General features: G+C 39.0%; 1 protein-coding gene across 1 annotated transcript in view; it reads left to right on the top strand.

Moving 5' to 3' along the window:
- The window catches only part of npepps (aminopeptidase puromycin sensitive), a 176966-nt gene that overhangs the window by 128253 nt on the left and 30488 nt on the right, over positions 1-18225 (top strand). Inside the window, exons 16-18 of the mRNA XM_052038902.1 lie at positions 2400-2534; positions 10407-10626; positions 14258-14400. Coding sequence (XP_051894862.1) covers positions 2400-2534; positions 10407-10626; positions 14258-14400 — 498 coding nt within the window. The remainder of the gene's footprint in view (positions 1-2399; positions 2535-10406; positions 10627-14257; positions 14401-18225) is intronic.

Genomic DNA, 18225 nt, shown 5'->3' with positions numbered 1-18225 from the left:
CAGCCATAATATACAGTTTTCTTGGATGAAATTTGGTGAAATGTTAGAGATTTTCTAATACTCACATTTGGGGGTGGGGGGGTGTGTTTGGGGTAGAGATTTGCAGCAAAGGTATTAGTTGGTATGATGCTTTAGATTTAATTTTAGCATAAAAATGTGGCCTTTCTAAATGTTTATTTTAGTATATGATCATTAAATACTTGGCTGTAGGTTTGATTCATTTTTTTGGCACGTGGATGTGTTGGCAAAGTCAGCATTTATTGCCCATTCCTAATTGCTTTTGGTAATTCAGAAACAACACTTCACACCCCTGGTAGCTTAAAATTTAGGTTTGAGCATATTATATCACACGTCTTGAAACACCATTTAAATGTAATCCTGGTTGTGGTGGTTAGCAGTCTGCTGACAATATAAAATAACTGTCTGGTGCATTTGGCATGATTTGAACTAAGACCAGGGAATGGGGAGCAATTGGTTATATTGATAATTCTGAGCATGCACACATTTTAGTGATGCTTATACCCAAGTAGAACAAATTTTGGAGCTCCAAAGTCCTCTGCCTTTCCAGGTACCCTTTCCTGTTCCGTTTCAGTTGACCAATCTGCCTGGTCTACTATTGGTCATGAAACCACCTTGCTTATACTTTAGAGGGGAGGGGGGGCGGTGTGGTGGTGGCTACCTTTGTTCTGACTCCTCCTTTCCTAGAGACAGCTCATCTTCCAGCATAGTGACTTGCTTTTTGTTTATATTCATTGCTGCACTTGTCCACATTTACAGATGTTTTACAGATGTTTTCATGCCTGTATTTACCCAACAAGTAATGCTTATCTGTGTATGAATCAGAAATCTGCCCAATCTGAAAACAAAAATCGTTAAAGTAGTTAAAGGAAAACCTCACTCTGAGCCAAGTCTCTGAGTATGAGTGATCCCCTCCCATTTTCTGTTCAGATATCCCTAACTCTCAAAATTAACATGCCTCGAGATGTAGTTTGTCTGATTTAGAGTCCCTGCTGGACTAGTCTGGGTTTGCAGATGAATCCTGAGTGAGTTGCAAACTAGAGGATGCTTTAACTATCCACTAGATGTAAATAATCAGTTAAACCTGGCATTGTGATACTACCGCTTATAAACTGGGAGAATGAAGGAAGCAGATGACTCAAAGCTAATGTTGGTTTTGACCTTTAAATTTTAGTAATCCTATTGTGTGCAGAGTAGGAATACAATTATAATGAACCTATCAATTCATTCTTCTGTTGAAATACAGTGGGAAGTTTTTTTTATTATTTGTAGGCTAATCTTTGGGACTAACTTTTAGGGTCAGACTTTCCCACTCCCCCCATTCTCACCAAGTAAAGTGCAGCAGTTGGGTGTAATAAGAATTCCTAATGGAGAAGATTATTTTCTCCTTTTTTTCTTATGACTTTCTGAAAGTTGCACAGAATGGCTGTGGGGGTGGTCATGTTCATAACACAATACGAATGCTGTTGGTCAGGCTCCTGTGCTGAAGCTCTTATCATTGAAGCTCTGAACCCACCACTGGCCAATGCTTGATAATCTAGTGCTGTTCTCAACTTGTCTTTCTGTGGAGTGCCTCAGTCGCACTTGTCAGTTCTTCCAAAGTAATGTTGCTGGGATCAAACACAAGAGGTGGTGACCATTATATTGAACCAGAATATCAGGGCCAGTTATTGTTCCATGGCAGCTCTTAATGCAGTGTTGATGAGTTGAATGGGTTGACATTATCAAGAAAACAAAGTAGGAGCAGGAGTCAGTCATCAGGCCCTTTCAAGCCTGCCCCACTATTTAGAATGTTTATAGTTGAACTATGTTGGCTAAACTCCTCTTCTGTCCCATTTCTCCATACCCCTTTATTCCTCGATCTACCAAATATTTATCCACCTCCACTTTAAATACTTCTAATGATCCAACTTCCACAACCTGCCAGGGCAAAGGATTCCAGAGATTCAAAACCCTCTTATGAGAGGTTATCAGTTTTAAATGACCAGCTCCTTATCTTGTAGTTATGTCATGTGTTTGAGACTCTCCCATTAATGAAAGTACTAGATGAAAATGTCAGCAGTTTGTCTCTACTATACTGAGTCTGGGCAATAAGGTAAACCTACCTAAAAGAAAAACAGGAAATGCTAGAAATACAAAGCAAGCTATGCAGCTTTTGTGGAGGGAGAACATTTCTGACTTGAATATTTCTAGTACTTTGTTTTTATTTCAGGTTTCCAAGAACTGTAGAATTTTTCTTTAAAACCCATCTAATGCTTCAGTTTACCTGTTTCATAGAGTAATGGAGAATGGATGTTTGGGTCAACTAAATATGAGCTCAATAAGAGCTCTATACAATGTACACGAATCATTCTTCTTGTGCTTTCCTTTTTAATCTTCAGTTGAACCCTGGAACAGTGGGCTTCTGCCGAATTCAGTATAGTCCAACAATGCTCGAGAGTTTATTATCCAGTGTCCGGAACCTTGCACTTCCTCCTGTAGACCGACTAGGACTTCAGAATGACTTGTTTTCGCTGGTAAGTCAGGAGGGACTCTATGAATTACTCCTGTTCTTAAAAATGTATTTGCACTCTACCCACAGAAAACTTATACAGCACTGTTTGTTAGACTTCTATAAATCTGCACAGTTCTTGCAGAACTTCAAGTGCACTTGGTTTTCAAATAAATTCTTTCATAGCCATAATTCAGTTTACTTCCAAATTCATTAAAATAATATTTGTGGTAATCACTCAGTGATTCATACTTTTCTCCACATGAAATAATTGAGTTATTAGGATTGAGTCAGAAGTTTAAATGATGTAGTATGAGTGAAGCTGTGCCCATTTATAATTGAAGTCCTAATGCTAAAATGAGGTTTTATCCCCTTGAAATAAATCCAGAATATTAACTTGTGAACCTGCATAGTTTTCTGAATTGTATTGTATGGGTACTGCTATTGTCTTGAGAGGGATTGATAACTCCATGTCACATTAGAATATTAATAGCTAGCATTCAAGATCAGTAATGTTAAGAATACTGAGATTTTCTCAAATTACCATAATCTATAAATGTAACAATTAATTGAAAGATTAGAATAAGGGTTGGTATTAATCCTCATCCATTGTATTTTTGTGTTTGAAAAGGCTTGCTTGATCAATATATCCATTAGATGTATAAGAAGCAATGTCTCTCAAGTTACCATGTTCACTAACAAATTCCATTTGTCTAGTTTCTTTAACATAGTAAGGATATCCCAAAATTCTTCACAGGAGTGTTATCAAACAAAACGTTGACACTGAGCCTTAAAAGGATTAACATTGGGGCAAATTATCAAAGGTGTGGTTAAAGGATTAAAGAAGTTGAGTGACAAACCCATTTTGGGAGGGAATCTAGAGCTTTGGGTTGTGGGTGTGGCCCCCAATGGTGGAGCGATTAAATTCAGCGGTATTCAATGCAATATTTGAAGGGACACATATATCCCAGGTAAAGCGCTAGAGAAAATTAGAGGAAGGAAGTGGCCAGGCAATTGAAGCGATTTGAAAATTTTACTTGAAAAATATTCTTAAACTAAAGATGTAATTCAGTATAAGAGTGGAAGTCAACTTTGACTAGACAAAAATCAGTCACCGTGTCTCCGTTTAATAAAGTTATTACTCATTTCATGGATTGCATGACTGGATCATTAGACGACGTGAGCAGAACGTGAAAGAAAATGGCTTTCAATTCAGTATTCATGCAAAAATTTTATTTTAAATCCAAGTTGAGATGCAAGTTCTAACTGCAGAAGCTTTGGGAGTTCAGTTCAGCTCAGCTCAAGGAATCCACAAGAGAAAAACTGGTCTGTGTTTACAATAAGAATGTATTGATGATAATGACTGTTCAACTCCTTTACCTTAACCCCAGATCTCATTCCACCCAATTAGATCTTGAATTACTGAAGAGTTTTGTCTCCATTGTACCAACTAGCAGACCTTTCAGATATTAGTCAGCCTCATGGGAAGGAGTATTTCCTATTGTGCTTTAAAACCAGATCGTATTGTCCATTTTCCCTTACCCTCCAGTTTGGGTTTTCACATTGCATTGTGGATTAATTTTCTATTCCACTTAATGTCTTTTTTCCCCTCTAATTTCACCTCCAAAGTAGGAGTTGGCTGTTAGATCCTTTAAGATTGTGGCTAATCTGATCTCTGTCCTCAACTCTTCCTGCCCAATTTTTTTTCTTCTTTCTCCCAGAGCCCTTCATACACCACAATCCAGAAATCCATCCACCTTGAATATACTTAACGATTCAGCTTCCACAACACATTGGAGTGGAGAATTCCAAAAAGTCACAACCCTTAGAAAACGAATTCCACCTCAGTCCTTAGTGAGCAGGATCTTAACCGGAGACACCACCTCCAGGTTCTATTCTTGTCCCGGCCGTGGAAACTTTTATTAGCAACAAGCAGTCTGCTGGAGCAACTGTGAGTCAAACCACATCTGTGGGAGGAAAAGAATTGTCAAGGTTTCAAGCTGAAACATTGCATCAGCGTTTTTATTACTATATCCAGTTAGGTCACTTCAGTGCTGATCTATAAATAGCATCCCATCTATTTCTTATAACTCTCTGACATTAGATTGACCTAATTTTCCATCTCTGCCGAGATGATTTTTGTACTTTGACCAGAGCTGAGTGGAGTATTCGCAGTAGATTGCAAGCAGAGGACTACAGTTTCAGGCAGATAACTTCAGATTAATACTATCCTAATTTGGCAATGTAATTTAAGACTCCTTGATTTTCAACTTGGTAATGATGGAACATATCAAGCCTGATGTCATTCCTAGATATCTTTCCTTGTCCAGTGTTGAATCACTCTGCAGAGCATTATCTAGTTGAAAGTTTCGAGTAACTGCTATTTATCAGAACAGCTCCTCTATCTCTCATCAATATGTTGAGTATACTAAACAAATTAGCTAAATTGACGTATTCATTGATGCAGATTTGCAACAGTGGGATCCCATAAACATCTAATTTATGTCAACTGTAGAAATGTTGGCTTTTGAATGGGTTAGAATTTTCATTCTTGGATCCTGGAACTAAATCTTCCTTGGACCAACAACAGAACTTTCTTTCCTTCACAGAGTGTTATTAGTGTGGATGACAGTGTCCCCCTGGTGTAGCAAAGGTTGTTTTATCAAAGTCAGTCCCATAGTCATCCTTTCATACTTGCGTGGTCCAACCTGATGAGGCTCCCCTTATGTAATGTTGTTCTGATTCATTCAGTCATAGTCAGGAGATTATTGACCATCACATCTCTTCCTATCACCATTGGAGACCTCCAGGATCCAGTTTTGGCTTTCCTCAAACTTTATTTGCATGATGTTTCTTGGCAGCGTCATCTGAAGATGTGGCTTCCATTTATATTTTACTATCCAATTCTACATCTGCTTTGAAGAAAAAGTCCTGAAGAAGGGTACTGACCCGAAACGTTGACCGCCTGCTTTTCTCCACGGATGCTGCCTGGCCTGCTGAGTTCCTTCAACATCATGTTTTTCATCTAGATTCCAGCATCTGCAGTCCTTTGTTTCTCTGCATCTGTTTTTGGCTGACTCTTGTGTTTCTGTATTGTTAAACTTCCTGAATGACATCCAATCTTGGATAAGCTGTTGTCCCCTTCAGTTAATCAGGAAAAATGGAAGAAATTACTATCACAAATTCCACATTTCCATTACCAACATATTGCCTTCCTTGACAATTATCACAGACTGAACCAGATTATAATCATGGGACACCAAGTTTTTATATTTCTCTCCCATTACAATGAGTGCATATATCCATTTTCATAACTTTTCCCAATTTTTCTGTCACATTAATTACTGACATTTTTGAGTGTTATTTTCAGATTTGATTACCCCAGCATTACCCTGTAAACTTTGGATCATTCAGAAGCCTGTTTTACTATTCTGCACAGTCTTTTTTGCCTGTCCATACAGACCTACATTGGTTCCTGTTTTCATAATGCCCCAAATTTAATATCATTCTTATGATTAAATCCAGTCAGTGTCCCTGTTTCCTTTCCCTGAAATTTCAATTTACAACTGTCCTTCCCCTGCATTATTGCTACTCTTGAGTCAATTTCTTCCCCACCCCCCACCCCCTGCTTCAAACCTTTGCTGCACTGTTGATTTTTTTCAACCTCTGTAGCCTCTTAAACTCTGCATTCTTGAATTTACACTCAAATCCCTTTGCCACTTATACAGATTGAGTGTTAGATATTCTATACTGTTTGCAGCTTCCATTCTCAAGCCAAGTATTTTGCCTATAGAAGTGTCACCCTATCCATTACGTAATAGTCCAAGAATTGGTCTACGTTGTGATCAGAATTAAACTGTGTAATTTGTTTGTGCCCTCGCATAACACTTAATTCTTTCAGTTGATTGAATAGTTCTGGTTTTTGAATCATTATGGTATTTTTATTTTCAGAGAACAATTGAATACATGGAGTAACAGTTGTCGTCATATTTCACTCTGCTTAATTTTACTTCCCCTTTTATTCATGTGGGATGTAATCAATTGCACCATACTTCCCCTGGCAGCCTTTTGATTTTAACCTGCCTTTTGGCCAGTCTCGTGTAAAATGCATGAGTTTTACCTTGCTAGGCTGTGCATTTCCTCCCAGATTTGATTGGCCAGACTTCAGTTTTTGAACTATGCTTGCTTCCTGGCCAATAAAAGTTAGAAGACTTGCTTTAATTTAAACACAAATCCTTCAACGTAATTAATTCTAAAACAATTCTAAACAATTGTGCTATTTGGCTTTGAACTGCTGTCCACTTCGAAAGACATCATGCTCTTCACTTTAGCATACCAGGATCTCAATCTCACTTGTGCAAAAGAGCTTCAAACTGCTCTCTCATGGCAAGCTTACTGATATGTTTGTAAGATGACTGGGAGCTTAAACAAGTAACAATTATTCCCATTGGTATGTCTTCAAATGACTGTTGGAAGTTGGATGCAAGGAATGCCACAATTTTGGCTACATTTCTGCTTCATGGATTCCCCTCCCCACCCTCCCCCCCCCCCCCATGACCATGTTGATTGAAGGAGGCATCTGATGGTAACAGTGAGGTCAGAAATTGTCAGGCAAAGTCACTTTGGGCTGTCTTTATGTGAGTGGTGCTGAGAGACAGAAGAAGTTATTTATTAGTGCTGTCAGCAAGCTTGGAAGAGGGTGAAATTTACATTTAAATAACAACTGCAGTGAGAAACTCCAAGAATATTTTCCTCTTGGTTACATCTCACTGAAGTTAATATTACTAAAATGTTGATTTGGCTGTTGGTAATAATTACACTAAAGTTAGCCTGGTGAAAAGTCACTGACCTGAAAGGTTAATTGTTATTTCCTCAATTGTTTTTACATTTACCCTAAATCAGCTTTGGTGCTCTGCTCCCCATTTTTTTGGGTCCAGTTGCTAGGCTCCATTTATAGAATTTTTTTAAAGTGTTCATTTACAGAATGTGCACATCACTGAGATGGTATTTATTGCCATCCCTTTTTACCCATGAAGTGGTAGTGAGTTGCTTCACGTGATGGTGTTCACACAATGTATCAGATAGAGTTCTAGAGATTTGATCCAGGAATGGAGGAAAATGTTCTGACACACAGTAGTTTATAACTTTGACAGTAACTTGAGCACATGCTGTTCCCATGCATTTGTTGCTTGTCCTTTAGGTGGTAGATGTTGTGGATTTGGGAGATGCTGTTGAATAAACCTTGGCAGATTAATGCAGTTAATTTTGTGGATTGTATGTACAGCAGCCATGGTGCATCAATGGTGTTGGATTCAAATGTATTGGAGACTTATTCAGCCTTGCAGGTAGTGGAAAAGCTTTAGTGAGTTGGAAAATTAGTCATCTACCACAGAATACCCAGCCCAAGTATTTATGTGACAGTTGCATTTAATTTTCTGGCAGTACTCATCCCCATTACAGGTAGAGTTTTGGCATTTTCTTGTCAAAAACATCTGATGTTGGTTGATAATAGTTGGGGTTTCTGATGGACCCACCTTTCTTTGAGTCTGCTCTGCCATTTGCCTGAATGTTTGGTCATTACACAAAGTAGTCCAGTCAAAAAACAAAGGATCAGAGAAGTGCCTAAAGGCTTCTTGCATTTATCTGATTAAAAGTTGGGATGAGGAGCCCTCATCATTCTTTAAAACAACTTGTCAAAAATTGACCACCTGCAGTGAAATGTCTTTGTAGGAAATTCTACATAGTGTAGATACTGCTTTAAATATTCTTAATACTTATCAAATTCTCTAAATATATTCACCACAAGACAAATAAGATGATCAAAACACTTCATCTTGCATTATGGAAATCAAGGTGGCCAACTCGTGTAGCAAACTTGTGTGGAAAAACTAAATGACCAGTTAATCTGTTTTTGTTCTGTCATTACTGGTTGAGGGATAACTATTGGCAACAGCACAGAAGAACTTCTTTGTTCCTTCCTTGACTAATGAACTAGGTGAAGGTTGGCAAGTTCTCAGTTTAACGACACATCAAGAAGATGGGAACTCAAAGTGCAGCACATCCTCAGCACTCGGCTGAAGTGCTGGCCTGAGTTATTTGGTTAAGTGTGAAGAATGGGATTTGAATCTACATCATTCTGTCAGAGTGCTACCCACTTGCACCTAGGAGTCAAAGATTCTGTTGCTGGATAGTCATCAGCTTTGAACTACTTTGGGATATCCTGAGGATGCAAGTGTATTGGAAGTATACCAGGCATACTTAATTGGCCTGAAGTTTTTCAGAATGTAATGAAAGATATTTGGGCACTTAGTTGGAGTGGCAGGGTGCAGTAGTTGCTCAAGTATAGACGTATTTATTTATATGTTTATACTTCTGCAAAAAAAAATAGACAAATTTAACTGCAAAAATTATTAGAGATTTGTATCAAATCATCCTTCATTGTTCTAGAGAATAGAAAGTTATTTCCTCAGATGAAATCTTTATTACTATTCAGAAACTGACGATTGCGGAAACCCATCAGTTTGTACCTTGTACTGCATTGAGTAGGACTGAGATGGATTCACACACACTAGATAAGCAAGGATCATAGGTCTTTGATTTTTGCAGAGAATTCATCCAGACATCAAGTAACTATGCCCAAGTCAGAGTTCTATATGTGCATGTTGGTAGAGGAGTAGGAGGGATGTGTCATAAGTCCAGGAAGGTAGTGACCATTGTAGGGAATGCAGATTTTGCTGTGGTAGCATCCAGAATTTCTGGTTTGCATCTCAGACAGGAATTGTCTGGAATAACAATTGATTGTCTCAATCAATTCTGAGTCTCATCATTGTCTTCTAACACAGCATTTTCTGATTACCCAGTGGGTTTTGGAGTGAACATATTTATCTTGCCTATTTGGCATTTTCTGAAATGAAGGTCAAAGTTTTTAACTACTGTGAATGCATTGCTTGGGTCTTAACCAACCATCTGAGGCAGTGATGCTAATGCATCAAAATGTCTTTGGCCAGCTTCTTAAGCAGCTCTTCTATGTTGGAAGTGCTGTAGAACCACCTTTGACTGTATGGATAAAAAGCTTAAATATTAGTAAATAAAACCAATTTGATCATATTAATTTTGCTAATTATCAAAAGGAATTATTGCAAATGGAGACCATTTGACTCATTGAGGCCATACCAGCCTTCCACAAGAACAACCTGGTCAGATCCATTCCCCAGCTCTTTCCCTGTTGCAACTGTTTTTTTTTCTCTCAGCAGTCTCTAATTGGTGTTGCTGACTTTTGACTCAATTTAAACAACTACACTTGTGTTTTATATATTGCTGGTCAAATCCAAGTAGGATAACTTGCATAAGCACCTGCTTATTCTGGTGGTCACTTTGGCATGTGGGATCATTAGTGACATTGTTTTCTGATTAGCCTGAACGGTATTTCTATTATTGTGAAAGAGAATGTGCCAAGCATTCACCCATGATAAGGGAACATGATTAGTCCATTGGCGAGTTTTACTCCACTGGTAATGTTGTTGCAGTAGTAATTCTGCTCAATATTTAATTGCCTGTAAGGTGAAGTGTGGGTGCCTGTTTATTCCATCTCTATTTGCTCCTAAATTGAAATATCCAAGAATCAACCAGTTGGTAAATGGAGACATGTATGCTAGATCAGGTAAGTATGGCAGATTCCTGAAAGACGTTAGAGGATTGGATGTGTTTTTGCAAAAGCCTGCTAATTTCATGATACTATTTAGTAATTTCAGAATTATATAATGACTTGAATTTAAATTCCCTAGTTGCTATGATGTGATTGAAACTTGTGTCACTAGATCAATCGTCCAGACCTCTGACACCTGTTACAGTAATTTAACGTCTGTGTTGATGAGTTGTCTTGTTGTGTATTTTCCAGGCTCGAGCTGGCATTGTCAGCACAGTGGAAGTTTTGAAAGTCATGGAAGCTTTTGTGAATGAGCCAAATTACACAGTGTGGAGCGATATAAGCAGCAATCTGGGGACACTTTCTACTTTATTATCCCATACAGACTTCCATGAAGAAATGCAAGAATTTATTGTTGACTTGTTCTCACACATTGGGTTGAAGCTTGGCTGGGATCCTAAACACGGCGAGGGTATGCTTTTAAAGTTTTAAAAATCATCTCCACTTAAAATAACTACCCTTCTCCTTGATGCTTTTTATCTTGTTCAAATTGTATCCAACTTAAAAAGAATATGAAACGTGTCATAGTCACTAAGCAATATAGCACAATACAGGCCCTTTGGCCCAACCAGTCCATGCCAACCATGGTGCCCACTCAGAGTCCCAATTTCCTGCATTTGGCCCATATCCCATAAGCCTCGCCCCTCCTTGTACCTATCCAAGTGCTTAAATGATACTATTGTACCTGCCTCAACCAGTTCCTCTGGCAGCCCATTCCATATACTCCTCACCTTTTGTGTGGGGGAAAAAGTTGCCCCTCAGGTCCCTTTTAAATCTTCCCCTCTCACCTTAAACCTATGCTCCCTAGTTTTGGACTCCCCTACCCTGGGGAAAAGACTGATACCATCAACCTTATCTATGCCTCTCATAATTTTAAATGCTTCTATAAGGTCGCCTCTTATTCTCCTATGATCCAAGGAATAAAGACCTAGCCTGGCCAACCTCTCCCTATAACTCAGGCCCTCTAGTCCTGGTGACATCCTCATAAATCTTTTAAGCATGCTTTCCAGTTTAACCACGTCTTTCCTAACCACGTTTCACTAAAACTGTACACATTACTCCAAGTACGGCCTCACAAACGACTTGTACAACTGGAACTCCTATACTCAGTTCCCTGACTGACAAAGGCCAGCATGCAAAAAGCCTTTTTCACCACCCTGTCTACCTGTGACGCCGCTTTCAATGAACTATGCACTTGTACTCCTAGGTCCCTCTGTTCCATTACACTCCCTAGTGCCCTACCATTCATAGAATAAGTCCTACGCTAGTTTGACTTTCCAAAATGCATCACCTCACACTTTATTGAAATCCATTTGCCATTCCTTGACCCACTTCCCTAACTGATCAAGATCCCCCTGTAGTCTACGATAACCTTCTTCACTATCAACAACACCTAATTTTGTGTCATCTGCAAAGTTACTGATCAAGCCTTGTGTATTTGCATCCATTTCATTTATATAAATAACGAATAACATGTCCCATCAATTTACAGTCTTGAATTGGTTTTAACTTTCAGATCATAGTTGAGTTGGATTATATAATATTGAATGAGCTGCTTGTTTAGGCTGAAGGGAGAGGAAAAAGTAGTCTTTCATGATTTTTTTTTTAAAGATCTTGTTGCCTGCTATGTTGGAACTGGGTGTAGATGGTCTAATTGCACAACCTTTCTGGCTGGCACATGATGGGTTAGGAAAATAAAGTGTGCAGTTATTGATCACATAATGCAGGGTAATGATATTTCTGGAGTGTGATTCTACAAGTCAAAGACTTGCTGTACTAGGAAAAGGTTAAGATTATAGCTTTTGAATGTTTTAGCTGCTGATGGCAGCATCTGATTAGGGGGTGGATGAACAATTACAAAGAGAACTGAAGAGAGGAACATGCAGAGGAATTTGTCCTTGTCACAAACCAAGTGCACCTTTTGTTCAACTGCCACCATAATCGAGGCTGCTACATGCAATCTCTGGCTAAAAATTACTTTGGCGAAGGAAAAATCCTTTGAGATGGTGAAAATTTCCATTTTATTCACTAAAGATGTGCCTTGTATGTAACTTCTGTGTAATTAAGGAGAAAGGTTCCTTGTGGGATTGGGGGTGGATATGCTAAACTGGAAGGTTATTCATTTAGATAGGATAGTAGAACTTTTCTGACTGGGATGATGGACATAGCTCTGTGGTGTGATGTTGGCTTGCGACTTTGTTTATATTTTATACATTGACCTAAAGGTTATGTGGCATTATGAAAGAAACTTGTACTGTCATCAAAAATTTCCTTCTCTGTAAGTTCTGAGATGATATAAATATCCATTCCCCTGTTATTAATTACCTGACCCTTAGGGAAGTAATTATTTGACTCTATTGCATATATTGTGCCAGCATCAACCATGGGCTTGCTGATTGAGCATCTGTAATGAAAAAGAGTAGTTTGATGGGTTCGTTAATGACAGTGCAGGCCCGACTACAATAATAACATAATCGATTTAACTGCATATACTTTGCTTCCATTTACTTGAGGAGGAAGACCAAATACCAGAGGAACATAAAGTGATATAATTGGGCTTCCACTCCAGATGAAAATATAGTTTGCATGAGTTATAAATTTTCCAAAACCCTATCTGCGGGTTGTACTTTCGGATTAGAAAAGTGGCAGTTGTGCGATTTGGATCTGAAGTTGACTAAGTGAAGGCGTGAAACAGATCAGCCATAATTCAAATGTATGATGGGAGTGGTGCAGGACTGAATATTGTGCTTCTGTGCCTAGGTTCATATTCTGGTGTTTGAGGCCAGTATTAGCAACCACAGTGTCTCCCATAGATGGGGAAGGTGGTACCTGGTGGGATACATGAGTGGGTATTTTTTGTGGTAGTGCAGTCCTTCCACCAAGGACACTGTTTCTGTGTGCTCCCAATGCATGGACTCTGTTTTCAACACCATATCGAATGCTCCTCCATTGACCAGTGATGAGAAAGGGATCACAGCCTTGTTAGCCACCTCAAAACCCACAAAACCAAACTGGCATCAAATCATCCTCAATCCTGAGGGAGTGCTTAAGAAGGAAAGAACTTTTAAACTGATTAGCAGTTATTGTTAGCAAGTACAAGCTTTACCCATCTTCTGAATCTTGGGCAAGTAGTTTTACAGTTCTGTGAGCAATTTCCCTAATTTTTTCATTTAACATGAAAAGCAACTTGCTACCTAAGCATTGCAATTTTCCAGGAAATATCTCTATCAATAAAATGCTAAATCTATTAGACTTGTATCCAATCACTTGTTCTCGATATAAATCGAACTGTGTCAAAATGGTGGTATTTGATTCAAAGAAACCCTTGTGTTGAGGGTGAAGAGTATCTTAGAGTATTCCCCAAGCTTTCATAAAGGAGATGTTACAAGTGATATTCCTGGAACTGTCTACGATTAGACATTAAAGATGCCTAGGAATGATGAGGTCCAAATATTTTGTCTTTCAATTCTTAACAGATGTGTCACTATTGTATTCTTTAATGTTTGCCTGTGCTTTAATGGTTTTGTCTTCTATAACTCAAACTTAGCAACTCTTCCAAAGACAGCTGACTGTTCATAATAAATATATTATTTCAGGGTTCTGTAGAAAGATTGTGCACTGGTAACCTGGTAATCACTGTACTACACAGGAAACAACATGAATTCAGACTTCAGCTTGCCATGTAGTGAATTTGAATTCAATCAATTCAGTAATTTGAGGACAAATACTAGAAAACCTTATTAAAAAGTCAACTGTTTTACTATACTTGAGGAAAAAAGCTTCATGTCTGGCCAGTTTAGGAAATAAGGGACTGTAATCCCACACTATGTGGATAACTAGACATGAGCGTAAAATGCTGCCTTGTCAGATGGCAGACATCTGAAAAATAAATATTAAAAAAATTGAATTCTTCAATTTGCCCCTCTCCCACATAAATACTGCATTTCTGTCGCACTTCCTTGGTATGCATTATACATTATCTGTGGTATTTCAGTTTGAATTTAAGGTAATATTGAGTGTCTGTTTTGTTGAATGTGTCCCAGGTCACTTAGATGCACTCTTGAGAGGCTTGGTCCTGGGAAAGTTGGGAAAAGCTGGACACCTACCAACGATAGAGGAAGCACGGCGCAGGTTTAAGGATCACGTTGAAGGAAGGCTGGTCCTATCTGCTGATCTACGAAGCCCTGTAAGTTTGAATTGAGTTGCTTTTGTGTAGCTTTCTTTTAGCTTTATTTCAGAGGCAATAAGGTTGTGACAACAATGGAACAATTTAACAAAGGCCCTTGTGTCTGTTTCTTGAATATGTTCTGAGAGTGAAAATTTTAAAATTACTAGAAATAATGTCCTGTCTTGAAAGATTATTTGTGATCACATTTGGTTGCTGTCTGGTTACTTGATGAAGGAACAATGTCCCTTTTTCCAAATAGGTTTTTGAACTGAAATTTCTGCTTGATATTTGGTTTCTGTTTAGATGTGATTATTAGGCTCCTGCTTTCAAAATTGACACTTTGGTTAGGGCTGTCTAATAGGTAAAAAGTCTGTTGGAAGAAATTGAAGTGAATGCACATGAAGCTTCCAGAATATATTGGAGAACCAAGATCTGTATTAATGAGAAAGAAAAATGTATACAGCTATTATTAAAGTATTGGAGCTGTTTCTCCAAATACCCTGAAGAGCAGGCAGATAGTCGCACTTGCAGTATATGTTGCTAGTTATGTAAGAAAGAAGGGGAATGAAAGGTAATTTAATATCCCAGCACTTGGTGGACAGGTCCCACGGCATTTCAGTCTGATATGGTGAAGCCATTCCAGTTGAACAATGAAATCGACAAATCGAAGAAACCTCCTGCCAAATTAGTGAATGTGGCTTAGTTGAAACTGCACTGATGGAAAAATACAGCAACTCTGAAAGTACTTTTATATCATGGTTATCCTACTGCAATCCAGATTAGGCAGTACATGAGTTGCCTTGCATTCCAGCACCTAGTGGACAAATCTCACAACCTCATTCTGAATTTCATTGAAACTGACTTGGCAGACTTGTTACCCATTGCTGTTTGTGCCTTCCCAGATAATAGGGTCAATTCTGCAAGAACCAAGGTGTTTTCTGTGTACTTTTATGCCATCTCATTTCATCTGCCCACCACTGCAGTCTCTTAATATCACCATTGCTTTTGGGAATTCTCTAATTAGGTGGGCAAATCTATCCAAGCAATGCATGTGATCTTCCTCAAATAATAGCTATTTGATTTTGAAATTGACTGCTCAATTTATATTTTTTATTTGAAAGGTCAGTGGATTTTGTGTAATTCAGTTAGAAAATCACAAGAGAAAGCACTGAAAATGCCCCAGTCAAGTAGCAACTGTGGAGAGAAATAGATATCCTTGGGTATGGAACATGGGGCATGGAACAGTACAGGAACAGGCCCTTCAGCCCATTGTGTCAGTGCCGGCCAGGATGCTAATCCAAATTAATCCCGCCTGTCTGCATGTGGTCCATTCCCTGCCAGTTACGTGTTTGCCTAAATGTTGCTATCATATCTGCTTCCACCACTCCCCCCTGGCAGCACCTACCACTCTGCTTTTAAAAAAAAAACTTGCCTCGTAAATCTCCCCTAAACTTCCCCCTCTCACCTTAAAGCCATACCCTCTAGTATTTGACATTTCTGGCCTGGGAAAAGGAACCTGACCATCTACCCTATCTTTGAATCTATCAGGTTGCCCCTTAGCCTCCAATGCTCCACAGAAAACAACCCAAGTTTGTCCAACCTCTCCTTATAATTAGTGCTCTCTAATCCAGGCAACATCCTGGTGAATTTCTTCTGCACCCTCTCCAAAGCCTCCACGTCCTTCCTGTAATGTGGCGACCAGAACTGCACACATTACTCTAAATGTGATCTAACCAAAGTTTTATACAGCTACAACATGACTTCCCGACTTTTATACTCAACACCCCAAATGATGAAGACAAGCATGCCAAATGCCGCCTTTACCACACTATCTACTTGTGTTGCTACCTTCAGGGGACTTATGGATTTGCACCCCAAAATCCCTCTGTACTTCAATTCTCCTAAGGGTTCTGTCAGTTACTGTATACTTTCCCCTTACATTTGACCTCCAAAGTGCAATATCTCATACACATCCAGATTAAACTCTGCCATTTCTCTGCCCACATGTGCATCTGGTCTATATTCTACTGAATCTTTTACAACCTCACTATCCACAACCCTGCCAATTTTCCTGCAAACTTACAAATTAGCCCGCCTATATTTTCATCCATATCATATGTAAATGACAAACAACAAAGGCCCCAACACTGATCCTTGTCGAACACCACTGGCTACAGACTACCAGTCAGAATAACACCTCTCCACCGCTACACTCTGTCTTCTCTGGCCAAGCTAATTTAGAATCCAATCTACCAAGTTTCCATAGACCCCATGTGCCTTAATCTTCTGGATCAAATATTCTGTATTTGATTTGAAAGAAGTACATGGAAGTCACTGTTTCACCTGGTAGATGCAAGAAGCTGGGAGGTGATAGGTAGAAGAGGCAGTGGGCTGAAGAAGGAATCTGGTAGGAGAGGACAGTGGACCATGGAATAAAGGGAAGATGGGGAATAGATGGGCCGGTCATGGGGGTGGAGGAAGGGCAAAGAGAAGGGGTGAGGGGACCACAGGAATGGTGGTGGTGCGTGTTGCTTGTGATTGACCAAAGTATTGTAGAGGGAATTTCCCTTAAATGCTGAGAGGAAGGAGTGTTTGGTGGAAGTGTCCTTTTGGATGTGGTGCAGGATGATCCTTTGAATGTTGAGGCTAATGGAGTGAGAGATGAAGATATTAGGAAACCTACTGTGGTTCTGGCAGAGAGGAAACAATGAGAGCACGAGTGAAAAATGGAACGGGCATCGTTGAAAGCTCTGTCAACTACAGTGGAGGGAACTCCTTAAGGGAAATGGAAGATGCATTAAAATATTGGTGTGGATGATGAAGTCATCCTAACAGAAGAGCAAGAAGGACTTGCAAAAAATTAGTTTAGTTCCTAGAATTATTCTAATCTTTTATCTACTTATAGTTGAACATTACATAGACCAAGAAGCTTAATGCGCTGGTAACTGCTGCCATTGTCATTTTGACTCTCCCTATCTCACACGTTCCCTTTGTCTCTGTCACCTTCTCTCCTACTGAAAACTAACTTGCATCTTTCTCTTTCCCAGTTCTGACAAAGGGTCGCAGGCTGGAAATGTTGACAGTTTCTCTTTCCATGAAAGAGTGAGATTAATTGGTTAGGGCTTTCAAAGTGCCAGTTCGGGCAAGATGGGCCAAACAGCCTGCTCTACTGCTGTAACATTTTGGATCTCCAATGTTACTGTGAGAGTGAATAGAAGCTGTGATTTTTGCATGTTTTTTTGATCACTTTGAAGCACTGCTTCTGCAGTCCGTTGTGATTTACTGTAAAGAGCCCCTCAAAGTTCATGTAATGTTCTAGAGGTGATGGTGGTGTTGATATCGCAGAGTTGCAAAACTGATGTCATGATAAGCAACTTTTACATTTGGCATGTTTAACAAAAAGAAAGTCTTATGAAATATTAAAGAGAACTGGCATAAGTGCACAATTATCTCATTGTCCAGTAAGTGGAGAGTATGTAGACGTTCTGAAGGATCAAAGCTCTCAGATAAGGTCAACTGGAGGTGAACCACAACACATTTTGTTTGGATTGCATTGAAGCATTTTTGTATTTCTCATGAAATTATATAATTCATTTCTTTTGTGTGGCAGTTTATTCAAATAGATAATCTCAAATTTTAATCTAATTGGTTGCTGGCAGTTGAATTTAGTTTCACCATGAACCCATTGGAATTGTAAAATTGGGAATTTGGTTTATTATTGTCACATGCACCAAAATACAGTGAAAAAACTTAGTTATGCATGCCAGCCATACAGATCATTTCATTACATCAGTACATTGAGGTAGTACAAAGGAAAAGCAATAACTGAATGCAGAGTATAGT

This window comes from Pristis pectinata, chromosome 25 (genome assembly GCF_009764475.1).
Source record: "Pristis pectinata isolate sPriPec2 chromosome 25, sPriPec2.1.pri, whole genome shotgun sequence".
NCBI lineage: Eukaryota > Metazoa > Chordata > Chondrichthyes > Rhinopristiformes > Pristidae > Pristis > Pristis pectinata.
The sequence above is the reverse complement of the archived record's forward strand: the minus strand, read 5'-3'. Positions and strand labels throughout refer to the sequence as shown.